This window comes from Mustelus asterias, chromosome 12 (assembly GCF_964213995.1).
Source record: "Mustelus asterias chromosome 12, sMusAst1.hap1.1, whole genome shotgun sequence".
NCBI lineage: Eukaryota > Metazoa > Chordata > Chondrichthyes > Carcharhiniformes > Triakidae > Mustelus > Mustelus asterias.
This window is the reverse complement of record NC_135812.1, coordinates 45498479-45517179: the sequence shown is the minus strand read 5'-3', so window position 1 is coordinate 45517179 and position 18701 is coordinate 45498479. Positions and strand designations below refer to the sequence as shown.

Genomic DNA, 18701 nt, shown 5'->3' with positions numbered 1-18701 from the left:
CGAATTCATCACTGCAATCTCACATTACTGAGTCCACTGTCATTGTAACCCTATTTCTGCATCATTACTTTTAGCATTTGTTCAGATCTGTTGTATGTAGAGATGGTTGTTCTTATTCACAATAATGTGTACTAAATGTTCTCCATAAATTTATCCTGACATGTTGATGTTAGTTTGCACAAGGATCAATAATGTTCGTTTCCCCAATGGCTATTATGGTGTTGTATTCATTTTTCACTTGGTCTTTCATTTGGACTTAATGGTTTAAATGCTTGTGCCAAATTCTTTGTGATTTGTTTTGAGTGCTCAGTGCGGGTGAATACATAATTGTGTTGTTAGTCTTGAATTGTGACCTGCAGTGAGCCGCTGAGACTGTTGTTGGGCTCTAATGCTGAGTATTGCAGTGTAATAAAGGAGCATGCATTCTGTCTACAATATGATTAAGATCTCTCCTTGAGAGTTGTTCATTATGATGAAGCTCCACACACAGTTATAGGCAAGGAAAGTCCAATGGCAGAGGGAAACTATACTAAAAATATTTTGCATCGATGTGGTGCAACCACTTTGGGCCTCCTTTCCTCTAAGCTCCTCCATTGATATTATTGACTGAGAGGAGCTGTTTGTATGCCTGAGAGACTGTTCATTTAAATTGAGTGGAGAGGGTTGTAACTTCAGATTAGTCTGGGAGCCAATTCAGAGCTGACAGAGCCTGAAAACATGGTGTAAGTTGATTACACTCTGCATTTTGCCAGTCATCTGTTCTTCTAGGCTTGGTTAGTTCCAAATTGGTTGGCATCCCAAGCCAAATTAGATATCATGGTTTAGCTTCAAGCTGCTGGTGTCCAAAGTTTAACAACAATTTTTCTTTCCTTTCCAGTATTTGTGAGCGTGTGACCCCACGACTTTCTCATGCTAACTCTGCAGTTGTCCTCTCAGCTGTCAAAGTGCTGATGAAATTTATTGAGCTTCTTCCTAAGGATTCTGAATATTACAACACGATTCTGAAGAAGCTTGCTCCTCCTCTTGTCACCTTGCTATCTGGGGAACCAGAGGTCCAATATGTAGCTTTGAGAAATATCAACCTTATTGTACAGAAGAGGTGAGTCTAGAGTTTGTATGTGTGGGGTGTGGTTGCTGCAAGATTCTGTGTTTCTTGCACCATTTGTAGATTCCTGCCTATCAATTTTCTTTTCTGTCCCAGTGCTTCCTGATCCTACTCTTGCTTCCTGGTACTGCCAGAACCAGGAGTCCTCCCTTTCCTTTACATCTGGATCTCCAGGTACACCAGTGGACTCTGCTGAACTTTCTCCTGGCCTTCTCAACCCTCAGTATTGCAGACTCCGTCACTTCTTTGCCTCTATACCCTATAAAACTGACCCATAGTGCTCCTGACCAGACAACAATGAAATGTTGAGGTGAACGAAGTTTGTTCACTTAACAGCAATTTGATGTGTTGTTGCTTTGAAGGAAAACAGCTCCATTGTAACAAAGTAGCATTGTGCCTTAATGTGGTCTAATACTGAAGTCCTTATCAAATTGTTATGTATACCTCCATCTTGCATGCAGATTCTCACTTCCTTATAGATGCAAAATAGTCTCATCGCTTGAGTGACTCTCGGCTGACCACTAAATTTGGCAACACATGCTGATCTCCAAATTTCCCCAACATCAGGAATACAAAATCTCTTTTTCCTGCTCTTAGCTCACGACAGTGAGGACTGGCTGTCTCATCCCAAAAGCTATCCTGGCAGAGATGAGCTGAGTCAGCACACGTTGGGGATTAAGTCTAAGTCCTTTCTGGTTGTTATGTTCACCGACACAGAGCAGATGCACTGAACTATTAGCTACTGATGGCCAGCCTCCAGATCGGAGCTACTGTTCTCTTGCTGCTTTGGCACCAAGAGGCTTCCATGTCAGTTCTCCACTTTCTACACCCCTCACTCTCTAACAAACTGTAAATTGCTCAGCCATGTAAAATATGCACAATAAAGCACATCTTTTCAAAGATATTGCCATTTAAAAGAAAATTGCATGTGGACCTTTTTTAGGGCTTCACTCAGTGATAGCTCTGATGAACGGTTCCAGCTGAAGCATGACTATCCTTCCCTCTTCGATCCCGTTGCACATTTCTACTACTAGGCTTCTAAGATTGCTTTTTGTCTCTAATTTTTATTCTGTGCATGCTTTGGCCATTCTTACTCTGGGAACTGAATTGAATGCTCAGAACACACTGAGCTGGCAGGCAATTATAAATAGACCATCTTGCAGAAACAGTTATGGTGTCTGATTTATTCAAACCATCTAATGCCAGAAATATCAGTATATTCTACAGCTAACTTCTCTTTAATTTTTTCTTAATCATTTACAACAGTGGTTGTGTGTGACCCTGATAACATGGGCCCTTGGGAATAATGAACAAACAGTTTTCATATTTAAAAATAATTAACATCTATGCCTCATTAAGAATTTGAAGGATACGAGCAGAATTTTTAAAAATTTTATTCTTTTTTGCAATTTGTACTTATTGGGCAACAGAGAGAACTCCCCTGATCCCATTTAAAATAGTGCAATGGTATCAGTTGGTCCGCCCCCAAGAAGGCAGATGGGGGTCTCGGGTTAATGTCTTCGTTGAAAGATAGTGTCTTCGATAGTGTAGCACTCCCTCACTACTGTACCACAGTGTCAACTGATATTCCATGCACAAGCCTCTGGGATGGGAGTCGATTGCAACCTTCTGACCTAGATGAGCCATGGCTAGCTTTGAACAGGTTTCTACAATCTTTAACGTCATAGCAGTTACCATTGACCAGAAACTATCTGGACCAGATATATAAGTACTGTGGCTACAAGAGCAGCTCAGGTCCCTGGTGCGTAACTCACCAGCTGACTCGCCAAAGCCAATCCGCCATATGCAAGACAAGAGTCGGAATGTGATGGAATACTTTGCTGGATGAGAGCAGCTCCAATAACATTTAAAGAAACTCAACACCGTCCAAGACACAGCAGACTACTTGATTGGCACCACATTTCCCACCTTAAACATTCATTCTCTCCTCCACTGATGCAGAGTGGCAGCACTATGCCATCTACAAGATGGGCTGCAGCAACTTGCCGAGATTCCTTTGACAGCATCTTTCAAAGCTGCTTTCTCGACCATCCACGACAAAGACAACTGATGCATGGGAGTACCACCACCTACGAGTTTCCCTCAAGTGACTCACCATTGTGACTTGGAACTATATTGCCATTTCTTCACTGTCGCTGGGTCAAAATCCTGGAACTCCCTCCCTAGCAGCACTGTGGATGTACCTACACCACATGGGACTGCAACGGTTCAAGAAGGCAGCTCACCACCACCACCTCGAAGGGAATTCGGGATGGGTAATAAATGCTGGCTTTATCAGTGAAGTTCACATCCCAAGAACAAATAATAATGTATTGTCAACCCCTGCCTGTAACAGGCATCTGAGAGTTAAGCAGGAAGTACCCTGGTGGTTCATCCATGCTTTCCCTAAGCTGAGTCCTTTTATCAGTAGTATCTCATACAAAGTACAGCTGGCTCAAAATTGGAATTTGTCGATTCGGGAATTATGAGCAACTGATAATTTTAAGGAGAGTGATCACACATAGGGTTACAATAAACCAAACTAATCAGTCAGGGTAGTAAGAACTCAGGAAAGGTTATTTCCTCAAGTTTCTTAATGCTAATATAAAAAGGTCAGTGTGCAGATAAAGTGGGGAAACTCCGTGCTCAATGAGGATAGTAAGACGACAGTGTCAGGGCAACCATGGGATGATGCAAAAGGGTAATTTTGTAACTAAACATGTATTTGTTCATTTTCAGGCCTGAAATTCTGAAGCAAGAGATAAAGGTGTTCTTTGTGAAATACAATGATCCAATCTATGTGAAACTGGAGAAACTGGACATCATGATCCGTCTGGCCTCTCAGGCTAACATCGCCCAGGTCAGTGCATGTTCCTCGTCTGCTTCAAAACAATAAGGAAGCACATTGCTACTGTCTCTGTGATAAGAAGAGAAAGGGGTTAAGTTTTAAAACTGCAAGACATGTCCCAAAATGGAAAAGAAAAGCTTGGCTGAATTTTTCATACAAGTAAATTTATTTAGAATCGATTTGGAGGAAACCATTCATTCGGTTGTGTCAATACCAGCTCTGCACTGGAGGTTATTTATAAATCCTGGCTACACCAAAAATACTCAATTGCTTTTGTTAGAATGTGTTTAATTGCTCCAGTTACCTTAGTGAGTAAGTCAATGCCAGCTTATTCCTCTTTGATCAGCAAGACTCCTGCAGTGTTCGAAATGGTTACCTTACTCTTCTACCCATGTTTCTCTGTGGCCTATCTGAATGGGGACATGCTTGCATGGCTCCACATCTTGTCAGCCTGGGCAGCCATGGCGTCTTCAACAGTGGATTCCCCTTGAGCTCACATCACAGTGCCAGTCAACTCTGGTGTTTGCCAAAATGCAATCCTCAACTGTATGCTACTCCTTGCTGATATTATTATCGAGATAGGAAATGCATCCAGATATATGCTGTTGATGCCCAGGGTCTCCTGCTTTGTCATCTTCCTCAATCCCGTGACCACAGCTGCTCAATATTTATATTAGATGGGTCAGAGTTTCTTACAGTTGAGCCTCAGGAAGATCAAAGCCATTGCTTCCAAATCTTTGCATTTTTTGCATTGACTCCATCCCTCTCCCTGGAATCTCACTTGGATTAGTTAAAACGCTCATGACCTCTGTGGTCTGTTGAACTTGGCCACCTCCAGTTTGGTGCCAAAACTGCACGCTTCCACCACTGCAGTATTTTCTGCCATTGTTCCTGCCTTAGCCCCATTATCAATGGAAACCTTTATCCACACTGAGACTTCTCCAGTATCATGAGTTCAGCCCTCCCACAAAATACAATTTGTACAAAACCCTGCTGCCTGATTTTCTGTCTTGCGCAAAGATCTGAGCTCATCACCCTCTGTTCCTGCTGACTTGGTTTCGTATCCCCAGCATATCGAATTTAAAATCCTCATCTAAAAATGATTTAATGGTCTTTCCTTGCCCTAACCTCTGCAGCTTTCTTCAGCCCTGTATTCCCCCTCATGCCCTCCGATTCTGGCATTATGTAATCTGGCCTTTTCACTGCAGCAGTATGCCTGTGCCAGGGCCTTCAACTCTTCTCACTCTTTCGCTAGGTTATCTTGAAAAGTGCTCACAAATGTTTGTCAGTCATGGCCATCCTTTAGAATTGTGACATATCACTTCAGTCCACTTGGGCTGGTTGGCTCAGTTGGCAAGAAGCCAGTGTGAGCCATATTGGTGCCAGTAACACGGTTTGATTCCTATTCCAGTTGGGGTGTGTTTGGGACCTACTTCCTTATTTTTTAAAAACGTGATAAAGATGTTCAAAATCATCAGGGGGCTGGACAGAATAGATAGGAATAAACTGTTCCCGCTCGTAACAGGATCCAGAAGAGATTTAATGCGATTTGCAAAAGAAGCAAATATGACGTGAGAAAAAACTTTTTCACTCAGCGAGTGGTTTTGGGTCTGGAATGTACTGCCTGGTAGTGTGGTGGAGGCAGGTTCAATCGAGGTATTCAAGAGGATATTAGACGATTATTTCAATAGAAACAATTTGCAGGGGTATGGGAAAAGGCAGGAGAATGTCCCTCAGTTAAGATGCTTGCTTGGAGAGCCGATGCAGACACAATGGGCCAAATGGCCCCATCTCCTTCGTAATGGGCCAAATGGCCTCCTCCTGCATCCTAATAGACCAAATGGCCTCCTCCTGCACCGTAAAAATTCTGTGGTTGAATAGTGCAAGTTGTTTGGAAAGATTATGGGTCTAAATGTGAACTGATTCATTTGGCAACAGTGTCTGTGACAGTGACATTCCCCATTTAAAATAGTTTAAAGACAGGAGTAATGAGAGTATAAATACTAGCAGTAGCTAACCTGATCAGTCCCTTCAACTCACCTATAATCGATTCTTGCATTGAGCTCCTTTAAGATGTAAAACCACCTGTTCCAGGTTTATACAGTGCTATTGTCATTCATACATTCAGAAGAGCAATTAATCTCCAAACACAGACTTTTCTCTGGAATGTTCCTTGTACACTGGTGAGGTTTGAAATGTGGAGAGTGCAGTGCCTTTGTACAAAGATTCTGCAAGTCCAGGCTTGTTGGATGTGCTAATTAATTTCCATCCATTCCAATCATCATGTGGTTGTGCAAAGCATGAATCAGAGAAGCAAACTGATTCAACAGATGATTAATAACAGTAGAAAATATATCCAGAAATCAAACCATCATTGTAACTCCTGTAGAATAAATATTAGCTCTTCAGATGCTGTTTAGACTTTAGAGCGTTCTGACAAGCTTTGCTGCCTGTAACATGGTAACTAGGTTTGTTTAATGAGGGCATACAGCTTGGAATCAAAAGGTAATATGCATCAGGGTAAAAATGAGCAGCCTTGCCTTTGTATTTACCTACTGAGGAGTCCTGTATGATGTTCTAAGGTGAATGAAGAGATCGTATCATCTTGTTTACCTGGTATACAGGGTGTGCTGATAATCATCACAGCAGAGTTCAATTCTATTGTGATTGTTAATCCCAATTCACAAACAGTAATAGTTTCCTCAACTAATTCATGTTTTCTTCTCCAGCGTGGCATTGAGTTCCATAGTTGTGAAGAAAAGCAGGGTTGGATTGTAACAGAGTTAGAAATCATGGCTTGAGTGCTACTATTTGCTTAGCTGATGGCTTTTTAAAAAAACTCACTAATAAGCAAGGCATGCTCTGCAAAACTGCAGAAGCTAACTCCCCTTTTGATTCACCGTCCCTTTGCTCGCTGACGTATTGGCTCCTGGTCTGCCCCTCAGTTTTAAAATTCTTATCCTTATGTTCAAATCCCTCAGGGCCTAACCCTTCCCCATCTATGTAACCCCCTTCTGCCTTCAACCTTGCTCCAAATCTGATTTCTTGTGCATCGTCCACATAATTTCCCCACACTATTGGCACCTGTGTCTTTAGCTGTCTCAGCCCCAAAGGCTGCAACTCCATCCCACAAAATTGCTATTTCTGCCCCTCTCTTCTAAGATTCTGTTTGAATCTACCACTTTGACAAGCTGTCCGACTGTCTCCTCCTTTGGCTCTGCCAGTTGCTCTCCTTGGTGAAGAAGAAATTTGATGGAGGTATTCACAGTGAAAACTGTTCCCATTGGTGGAAAGATAGAGAACCAAAGGGCACAGATTTGAGATAATTGACAAACGAAGCAATGGTGACATGAGGAAAACATTTTTATGCAGCAAGTGGCTCAGATCTGGAATGCACTGCCTGAGGGTGTGATGGAGGCAGCTTCATTCGAGACATTCAGAAGAGAATTGGATCATTAGCTGAAAAGGAAAAATATACAGGGCTTAGGGGATAAGACAGGATTGACACTAAATGAACTCTTCCTGTAGAGGGCCAGCATAGACCATGGGCTGAAATGCCTTCCTAATTGCTTGTTGCACCTACATGCTAACTTCCTGCATTTCTTGTATTAACACACCCAAGTCTCTTTGTACATCAACGCTTCCAAGTTTTATGTCATTTAAAACATATCCCGCTTAAGTACTCTTGCAACTCACATGAAGAACTTCATATTTTTACATTATACTCTACCTGGAACATAACATAAGAACTAGGAGCAGGAGTTGGCCCCTCGAGTAAGATCATGGCTGATCTTTTCGTGGACTCAGCTCCAATTACCCTCCTGCTCACTATAACCCTTAATTCCTTTATTGTTCAAAAATCTATTTGTTTGCCTTCAACCAGGTAGCCTCAACTGCTTCACTGGGCAGGGAATTCCACAGATTCACAACTCTTTGGGTGAAGAAGTTCCTCCTCAACTCGGTCCTAAATCTGCTTCCCTTTATTTTGAGGCTACGTCCCCTAGTTTGAGTTTCACCCGCCAATGGAAACAACCACCCTGCTTCCATCTTATCTATTCCCTTATAATTTTATATGTTTCTATAAGATTCCCCCATCATTCTTCTAAATTTCAATGAGTGTAGTCACAGTCTACGCAGTCTCTTCTCATAAGCCAACCCTCTCAACTCTGGAATCAACCTAGTGAATCCCCTCTGTACCCCCTCTAGTGCCAGTATATCCTTTCCCAAGTAAGGAGACCAAAACTGTACACAGTTGCCCACTCACCAATACGTTTCTCTGATATGAATTTCTTTAATTTCCTCTGTTTTTCACCCCTAGATTACCATCTATTTCGTTATGCGCTTGCAAAATATTGATTCAAACGTTTGCCATTTCATTCTCCTTGATAATTTCTCCTGCCTCTGCTTCCAAGGTACCAATGTTTACTTTAGCTGCTCATGCACAATGTTACTCATGCACTGGTCCTTAGCTCTTTGCAGCCTTTGTGTCCTGCCTACAACGTACTTTTCCACTTAGCTTTGTATCATCAAACTTGGATACCTTGCTCTCTGTCTCTTTAAGTCGTTACTGTAGATTGTAAATAGCTGAGACCCCAGTACCAATCCTTGCGGCACTCCACTACTACTTGCCAACTTGCAAGTGTCCCATTTATGTCGACTTTCTGCTTTCTGTCAGTTAACCAACCTTTTTCCGTGCTAATGTATTACCCCCAATTCCATCAGCCCTTATCTTGCTTATTCACCTTTTGTCTTTTGGAAATCTAGGTATACTACACTTACCTCTTTATCTACCATACTACTTAAATCCTCAGGAAACACCAATAAATTTGTCGAATAGGCTTTCCCTTCAGTAAAACCATGCTCATTTGTTCTAATTATTATATGATTTTGTAAGTGTCTTGTTCTGGCTTTAATAATAGGTTCCAGCATCTTCCCAGTGACTGATGGCACAAGCCATGATGTCTCAACTTGAAACACTGGTTTGTGTATAGTTTTAGTTTGGAATGGTGTGAGGAGTTGCATGAAACTCCCCGTGAGAACAACCAACCCAATTGTTGTGTAACAATTACTAAAGACTATTTATTAAACTAAAGAAAAGTCAAGTACACATGACTAGGACTATAACACTCAAGACAATTAAATATGTAAACTACTAAACACAGTTTATATAGAAATTGCCCCTTGTTCCAAAATATATACATCTTGTGATCCCTGAACTCCTTAAGACTTTCCCGTTCCCAAAGAACATTCAAGCTAAATAAATCAAATCCAGCTTATAGTTACCACACAATACAAAGTGGACAAATTGAGTCTGGGAAACATCTTTTCCTGGTCCAGCAAAGATATTTAAACTGTCTTTGCACTATCTTGGCTCTAAGACTTGGATGTTAAAATGGCGCTTCAGATTCTGAGCTGTAAATCTGACCTTTTCAACTCTTAGATGCTACAATGCTTTCTTGGCTATTGCATGTTAAACAGGCCTCCAGCTGTAAAATGTTAAACTAGCCTGCCTGCTTTTGCAGGTCCTGGCACTTATACCATGGTTCCTGTGATTTCCCCTCTGTGTATTTGAGCTGTCTGTGTCTCTCACTTTCCATGACACTCGAAATTAACATCTGTATTCCTCCACTGATCGCTTAGTCATCTAGGTAGGTTGTTTCCTGATGATAGCTATTTACATCTGATTCTGCTAATTTCGTTACTGGGAAAGGTTGCATCCCATCATCCCCTTTGAATGCTAGCTGCTTTTCTCACTAGGCAGGTTTTTACCTGTTGCTGGGCAGATCCATAACACAGATGTCGGGCTAACTCTTTTTTCCCCTCTCCTTCCTCTCTTGAAAAGTGGTGTAACATTTGCCAACTTTCAATCTGATGGGACCATTCCTGATTCTAGGAATCTGATGACCTAAATTCCTGATTCTAAGGAATTTTGAAAATCATAGCTCGCGCATTTGCTACCACTTGCAGCTGTCTCTTTTGGAACCAGTGTGTAGGTCATCAGATCCCGGGGATTTGTCTAATTTTAGTCTTTTAAATGTCTCCAATGCTCTTTCTCTGGTATTAATTTCCTCACTTTTTAGTCCCTAGGTGATCTATTTCTGTTATGCAATTTGTCTCCGTCTCCACAGTAGTAGACATAAAATATTTATTCAATGCCTTTGCCATTTCCTCATCCTCGATGATAATGTCTCCTATCTCTGCTTCTAATGTTTACTTTAGCTACTTGTATACTTATCAATGCTCTTACAATCATTTTTATATTTCTGAAAGGTTTACTCTTGTTCAATTTTTTCCCTGTTTTCTGCAGCTGTTCAGTGGCCCTTTGGTTTCTATAAAAACTTTCAATCCTCAAACTTTCTACTGATATTTGCAACATTGTAAGCCTCTTCCTTTAATACTACCCTCACCTCCTCAGTCATAGATGGATCTTTCTTGCTGAGTTTTTGTTTTTCAGTGGAATGTATTTTTGTTGAACATTTTGAATCATTTCTTTTAAATGAGCAGTGGGAAACATTTACTGCTATAACTTTTAATCTATTTATCCAATTAACCTTAACCAGTTCGCTCATCATACCTATATAATTGGGCAGCACGATGGCACAGTGATTAGCACTGTTGCCTCACAGCGCCAGGGACCCGGGTTCAATTCCTGGCTTGGATGACTGTCTGTGCGGAGTCTGCACGTTCTCCCCATGTTTGCGTGGGTTTCCTCTGGATGCTCTGAACAGTCCGAAAGACTTGCTGGTTACGTACATCGGCCATACTAAATTCTCTCTCCGTATGCCCGAACAGGTGCCGGAGTGTGGCGACTGGATTTTCACAGTAACTTCATTGCAGTGCTAATGTAATCCTACTTGTGACGCTAATAGATATACTTAAAAAGACTTTAAGTTTAAGATGCTTGTTTTGTGATTGGCATATGTCACTTATTATGGCTACATGAGGATGGGCAAAAATGACTCCCTAATCCTACCACTCTAGGCCTGACTGTAAACATGGTTTATTTTGAATTTAGAGTGGATGAAGGCATTTCTGTGCTTAACCATGTTGGTTGCAAAGAAACTAATTTGGCAGGCTTTCTTGAATTTAAAAGGGGGATTAGTTTTTATTGAGTTCAAAAGCCCACCCAGTAAAGATATGAATATATTTAAAAAGGTAAACCTGTGTCTTACTTTTGCAACATGCACGCACACAGATTTGCTAGCTATATAGTATATAGTTCAAACTTCAATGTAAAAAGAAAAAGGAGTTTTCACTCTAAGTAATTTGTTGGTGTCTGTGGCTGAAGCAGATTTTTCTCCACTGCGATCGAAGTTCTAGGAGTGGAAGCCAGAGGCTATTTCTTTTTAAAATGTTATTCATTTTTTTCTGAAGTTGACAGTTTTTGCAACTGACTTTCTTTTGATGAAAAATTCCCTCTGCTGGATTTTAGACTGGAATGAGGATAGGGCCTTGACTTGAGGGAGAAGGGAAGGGAGGAACCATTATTGCCCTACTGACAGATTTTTCCAAACTGCTGTTCAGCTTCCATGCTATAATCGATTTCAAAAATGGCTATTCCAGTCACATGCCCTCCCTCCCCATAATGATTTAAAATATATTTGTCTGGCTATTGTCCCATGGTATATAATGTCCCACCCATTAGCTTCTGAATGATTCATTATCTATCTTGAGAGAGGAAAGCCACCTTTCCATATTGCTATTGTCCTGGTATACATTCTGTCTCCACTTGAGGAGTAACCTTATAGAAGAGAAAATGTGAGGTCCAATGCAGTTTCAGTAAATCTTTTTGAACTAATGCTTGACGATAGCAAGTATGAAATTCCATTAAAGGATGCTGTGGCATGCCTAAATTGTAATTCACACTGGATCTTTCAGAAACTGGTCAACTTGTAATCTGAGATGTCGTGTGACTTGTGACAGCCATCTTAAATTGGTGCCTTTTCAATATGTTTGATCAGCCGATAAAATTACAAATTAATTTTACTCGCGCACAAGTACATCATTGTGACACTTTCAAACTTAACTTGAAATTCAACAGTACTGAGATCATGACTTCCCAGTCGATATTTTACTGTGACATTATAATTAACCGTGCTTCATTGCAGGAAGAGGGATAGCTTTATCCCTAGTTGATTCTACAATGTATTGCTCCAAGAAACTATCTGTCACACCATTGTACAAACTCATCTTTTAGACCACTTTTGCCAATTTGATTGTCCCAGTCTATATGAACGTTCAAGTCACAATCATTACATTGCCCTTGTTACAGGCTTCAATATTTTTTGTCCAGCGGTCTATCGAATGATATAAATACTCTTAAAAGGTTTATGAACTCTTCCCACCAGTGTTTTCCGATTCATACTATTCCTAATCTTCACCCATACCTATCTGCTTCATGGCAGGAGAAGGGATGGCTCTTATAGTAAAGATTGCCGTAAAGATATTACTGAGAGAGGATCTGGCCTCAAGATTTTTTTTCTTTGGAAAGTTCTCCTTCGACAGCATTTTTCAAACCCACAACCGCTACAACCCAGAAGGACAAGGAGAGCAGATAAATGGGAACGCCACCACTTGCAAGTTCCCCTCCAAGTCACTCACCATCCTGACTTGTAAATATATCGCCGTTGCTTCACTTTTGCTGGGTCAAAATCCTGGAACTCTCTCCCTAACAGCACTGTGGGTGTACCTGCACCACATGGCCAGCAGAGTTCAAAAGGCAACTCAACATCACCACCTCAACGACAATTAGGGGTAGGCAATAAGTGCTAATCTAGCCAGCAGTACCCACATCCTGTAAATGACTAATTAAAAAAAAATCTTCTGAGGCCAGATCCTTTCTCACTACTACCTTTATGTCATACCTTACTATCAGGGCTACCCACCTGCTTTGCCATTCTGTCTGTCTTTCCCAACCTTGATCACCTTGTAACCATGTCCTTGTAATGGAGTTTAGATCTAAGTCAATTCCCTCTGTTTGTGCCGCTTGTTCATCTATCTTATTGCAGGTTATCGTGTATTCAGATAAGAACCTTTAATTTCATTTTTAGTATCTATTTCCTGAATCAGTGATGTATAATTTTTGTTAAATTCTATCCCTACCTGTCCTATTCTGGTTGTCTTTACCCACATTACTATACTGTTTTGATGTCTTGATCTTTCTCTTTGGATTACAAATGTCCTATCACCTGATGCCACCTCGGCTGGAGGTGCTTTCTGAGGTAAGAGGGCACCCTGGTCTCTCCGTTCTCCCCATAGCTGTTTGATGGCATTAGTCCAGGGCTGTTTGGCCATGGTCTCTTGTCTACACTTAATCATTGCTGCCTCAGGAAAGGGGAAACAAGCCCAAATGTTGTCTCCATGACTCCATTTGGGGTTGCAGACCGTGGTTTTGGAACCCCTGATCTTGAATGTAGTAGCCATAGGGTTTAATTTCATTGTTCTATTTTCGATATCCAGATGATGAAAATAGAATTGGAGCCTGATATTTACACACTTATAATCGTAAAAAGTAAATGACAAACATGCACCTTCAAAGCAAATGGCCAGAGTTTTATTCTGCTCCCACAAATAAGATCACAGGTGAATTCCCAATTATTGACCAACACATGAATACAATTAAACAGCTAATCTACATTAAGATAACTGTACAGAGTTAGCTGGCATTGAAAAGAACATGACTGGTTCTTGCTGCTAATCATTGTTCCAAGACGTCTACTGGTCATGTCACTATGTGGATGTTGTGACGCTTGATGTGGTAGATGAGCTTGCTGGCATGACTGTAAGTCTTGCACATTAAAATCAAACAAGTGGCGGTGCCTGAAATCTAATATGCCTTCAAGACAGAAAACTAGAACAGCATAGAAAATGGAAATGTCAGACTTTTGGGGGAACAAAAAAGGCTTTCTTAAAAAAAAGGCTGTGTAGTAAGTTCTGAAATTTAAGAACTACATTGCCACAATTCAGTCAACCGTAATTAGAAAACGGGTGAAAGAAATTGAGTCAGTACACAGCTGAAGCTTATAAGTGATCCTCCTTTTGAACAAAGGAGAAAACTGTTGCAGTATTTTCAATAATACATTATTCACTTTAACTTGAGAATAGGACATAATCCTGCTTTTACTTAATGCACGCAATGCCTTTCTACTGCATACTTATAAAAAATCTTCATTCTGTTTACTCAGCCTCCAGTGAACAATGACTGGGCACATGTTATAAGTTGTTACAAGAGTTCATGTACCAGGAACTGAGAGAAGTGAGTTGAGCTTATACTGCCACCCTGGAAATTTGGGCTTTGGATTTCTCCCATGTGTGTGTTAACTCTGCATACTCAGTTAATGGTAGGGTGTTGGGGAGAGTTACAGAACGAAGAGATCTAGGGGTACATGTTCATAGCTCCTTGAAAGTGGAGTCACAGGTGGACAGAGTGGTGAAGAAGGCATTCGGCATGCTTGGTTTCATCGGTCAGAACATTGAATACAAAAAATTGGGACGAGTTGTTGAAGTAGTACAAGACATTCGTAAGGCCACACTTAGAATACTGTGTGCAGTTCTGGTCACCCTATTATAGAAAGGATATTATTAAACTAGAAAGAATGCAGAAAAGATTTACTAGGATCCTACCGGGACTTGATGGTTTGGGTTATGAGGAGAGGCTGGATAAACTGGGACTTTTTTCTCTGGAGCGTAGGAGGCTGAGGGGTGATCTTATAGAGGTCTATAAAATAATGAGGGGCACAGATCAGCTAGATAGTCAATATCTTTTCCAAAAGGTATGAGAGTCTAAAACTAGAGGGCATAGGTTTTAAGGTGAGAGGAGAGAGATACAAAAGTGTCCAGATGGGCAATTTTTTCACACAGAGGGTGGAGTGTGTCTGGAACAAGTTGCCAGAGGTAATAGTCGAGGCGGGTACAATTTTGTCTTTTAAAAAGCATTTAGATAGTTACATGGGTAAGATGGGTATAGAGGGATATGGGCCAAATGCGGGCAATTGGGACTACCTTGGGCGTTTAAAAAAAAAGGGCGGCATGGACAAGTTGGGCTGAAGGGCCTGTTTCCATGCTGTAAACCTCTATGACTCTATTGTTTACTGCCAGATTTTACCATGGAGTCTCATGTTGCGGCTGTGTAGGGGATGGGAGACTTTGCACAGTAAAACCTCATGAAGGTTTACAGCATGCAGCATTATTTCTAGTGATTATTTCAGCCCCCATGTACTCATTTCAGTAACACTCTGCTAGTTTTCTAATTCAGGAGAAAAAAGACCCAGTCTGTCCATGCTTCCCTGATGAGCAAAACCTTGAATTTCTGGTAACTTTCTGGTAAATCTTTATTTGCACAAACCCTTCCTATCCATTTTATAAAATGGTGATGAGAACTGGACATAGTACTCCAAAATGCAGTATACCAGAGGGTTAATGCAGTTTTGCATAACTTCTCTCCCCTACAATTCTGCCTGTCTAAAAATAAACCTTTCTGCTAGTCTTGCTTTTTTTTAAATGGCTTTATTAATCTGCTTTTGGTAATTTGTGTGTATTGTATTCCCTGATCCCTTTGCCTCACAACCCATTTAGATTCTTATTTTCCAAGTAATATGGAACTTTATTTTTATTACCAAGATGTAATATCTTTCATTTGTGTGCGTTGAAATACATTTGCCAATTATATGTTCATTCTGCAAGTTTATTAATGTTGTCTTGTAGAATCCCTACTGTGCAAAATAGGTCATTCAGCCCACCGAGTCTGCATTGGCTCTCTGAGAGAGTTTCTTACCCAGGCCCTGTCCCCCGCCCGATCCCTGTAACCCTGCACATTTATCATGGCATTTACCTACACATCTTGGAACTGTGGGAGGAAACCGGAGCACCTGGAGTAAACGCACGCAGACACGGGGAGAACGTGCAAACTCCACACAGTGACCCAAGGCCGGAATTGAACCTGGTTCTCTTGAGCTGTGCAGTAGCAATGCTAACTACTGTGCCACCGTCCCCTCAATTTGGTTCTTCCACAAAATTTAAAAATTATATTTTTGATTTCAATGGTCATATAGTTAATATAAATCATTAGTCATGGTGGTCTTAGCACTGATCCTTGTTGGACTCCGCTTTCCACCATTCTGCCATTCTACATAGCTGTCCTTTATCCCGTCTCCACTTTCTGTTTTACAGTCAAACCTGTCTCTTGACTCCATGTGCTTTGATATTCATTAATCTTTTATGTGGAGCCCTGTTGGAAATCTAGATAAATTACATCTACCATTTTACTCTTATTCTCTCTCAACACTTCAAAGAATTGTGAGATTGGTCAAGAAAGACTTTGCTTTTAAAATCCATGCTGACAATTCATTTTTATTTTTGGTTTCTAGTTTTTTTCAGGTTTCTCCTTTTATAGAAGTTCTCTTTTTCCAACCACTGATGTTTTGCTGACTAACCTGTAGATCCCTGGGCATGTCTATCTTCCTTAAATATATGTATAATAGAAACATAGAAAACTACAGCACAAAACAGGCCCTTTGGCCCCACAAGTTGTGCCGAACATATCCCTACCTTTTAGGCCTACCTATAACCCTCTATCCTATTAAGTCCCATGTACTCATCCAGGAGTCTCTTAAAAGACCCTCTTGAGTTTGCCTCCACCACCACTGACAGCAGCTGATTCCACTCGTCTTCCACCTCTGTGAAAAACTTCCCCCTAACATTTCCCCTGTACCTGCACCCCAGCACCTTAAACCTGTGTCCTCGCGTAGCAGCCATTTCCACCCTGGGAAAAAGCCTCTGAGAGTTCGCCCGATCTATGCCTCTCAACATCTTATATACCTCTATTAGGTCTCCTCTCATCCTACGTCCCTCCAAGGAGAAAAGACCGAGCTCCCTCAGCCTATCTCATAAGGCATGCCACTCAATCCAGGCAACATCCTTGTAAATCGCCTCTGCACCCTTTCAATCTTTTCCACATCCTTCCTGTAATGAGGCGACCAGAACTGAGCACAGTACTCCAAGTGGGGTCTGACGAGGGTCTTATATAGCTGCATCATTATCCCCGGACTCCTAAACTCAATCCCTCGATTGATAAAGGCCAGCATACCATACGCCTTCTTAACCACCTCCTCCACCTGCGGGGCCGATTTTAGAGTCCTATGGACCCAGACCCCAAGGTCCTTCTGATCCTCCACAGTACTAAGAGTCTTTCCCTTTATATTGTACTCCTTCATCCCATTTGACCTGCCAAAATGGACTACTACGCATTTATCTGGGTTGAAGTCCATCTGCCACTTCTCCGCCCAGTCTTGCATCCTATCTATGTCCCTCTGTAACTTCTGACGTCCCTCATCCCTAATGTTAACTACCCACCAAATCATTGGCACTCTATCTTTTTCTGGTGAACGATAAAATATGTGCAATAGTTTCTTTGCTGTTTCTCCTGTAGATTCTTTGAAATTATGCAGGTTCAATCCCTCTGGCTACAGTCTTTGTTTCCTGTTGAGTTTGATCAATTTATTTACTGTTTTTCCTCTATTTTAAATATGGTTCTATCATTTCTAATCCAATCGTCTGCTGTTTGGAAGTTGACCACATCAGTCTCCCCGGTAAATATTGTAAGCAGAGTTTTTATTTAATACGTCTTTAATTTTGCTCTCTTTGCCTATGATTTTGCATTGAACATTCCTTACTGACCCTATTCTTATGACTTTCCGACTGTAGAATATTTTAATGCTTTGTTCTATTTTCTTTAATAATTTAATGTCATCGTTTCTCTTTGCCTTCTTATTTTTTTCACATTGCTGTCCTCATTTTTGTATTTACTCTTGTTATGCTCTTCCCTGGTCTTCATGTCCTTAATGTCTTTGCTCTCAATTCTTCCATTGTCTTTATTCACCCATGGTGTCTTGTTAGTATTTAGTATTTTTTTTAAGCTGGGTATATTTTTCTTGGGCTATGTTGTACATCATTTTAAATATTTCCCATTATTTGTCAATATTATTCATTTCATTTTCTCAACATTTATACTCAGCCCTTCAAAATTAGCTCCCCTGTAACTTATTTGTCTGGTCACCTCTATGCTTATGTCCTTCTTGTTATCTTAAATAGTATTATATTATGGTTGCTATTGGCTAGATGTTCCTCTATGTTTACTTCTTTCATTTGCCCTGGTTCATTCCCCATTATTTGATCGTGGCAATTCCTTCTCTGTTGATCATCTTGCATACTGGGTTAGAAAGGAGTCCTGAACACATGTAGGAACTACATCCATCCCCTTATCCCCTTTACCTACCTCTTCTATCAAATTCATTTCAGAGTAATTGAATTTTCATGATAGTTGTTATTCTGTTGTTTTAGCTTATTTCCCTAATGTTTTTGTATATTTCTTTGTCCACTTTCCTTCACCCTTCAGTGGTTTATATATTGTGATTGATCCTTTCTTATCATATAGTTTGGTCCATGTGGATTCTGTTCTGCTGATGGCTGTTGTATTTTTCTCCTACCTTTTATGTTGTACTGCACCTCCACCTTTCCCCTCTTTTTAAAATATGTTATACCCTGCAATTTTTAATTCACAGTCCTGGGTTTTCTCTCGCTATGTTTCTATACGTGGTTCTTTCAGTTTCCCAGTTAAACTTTGGTTCGACTGAAGCCATTGTCTTTTTCTCTTTCCCCAGGACAAGTTCCCAGCCTTGCCACCAATTCCAGCCCACTCTCTGGCCCCACAAGTTTATTATTGTTTATAACCTTGGCCTCCTATTCAACCCT

General features: G+C 40.8%; 1 protein-coding gene across 2 annotated transcripts in view; it reads left to right on the top strand.

Annotated features, from left to right (window-relative positions):
• ap2b1 (adaptor related protein complex 2 subunit beta 1) overlaps positions 1-18701 on the top strand; it is a 290885-nt gene that overhangs the window by 55374 nt on the left and 216810 nt on the right. For both annotated transcript variants that reach the window (XM_078225148.1, XM_078225149.1), the window contains exons 7-8: positions 878-1099; positions 3845-3965. In XM_078225148.1, the coding sequence (XP_078081274.1) occupies positions 878-1099; positions 3845-3965 (343 nt within the window). The remainder of the gene's footprint in view (positions 1-877; positions 1100-3844; positions 3966-18701) is intronic.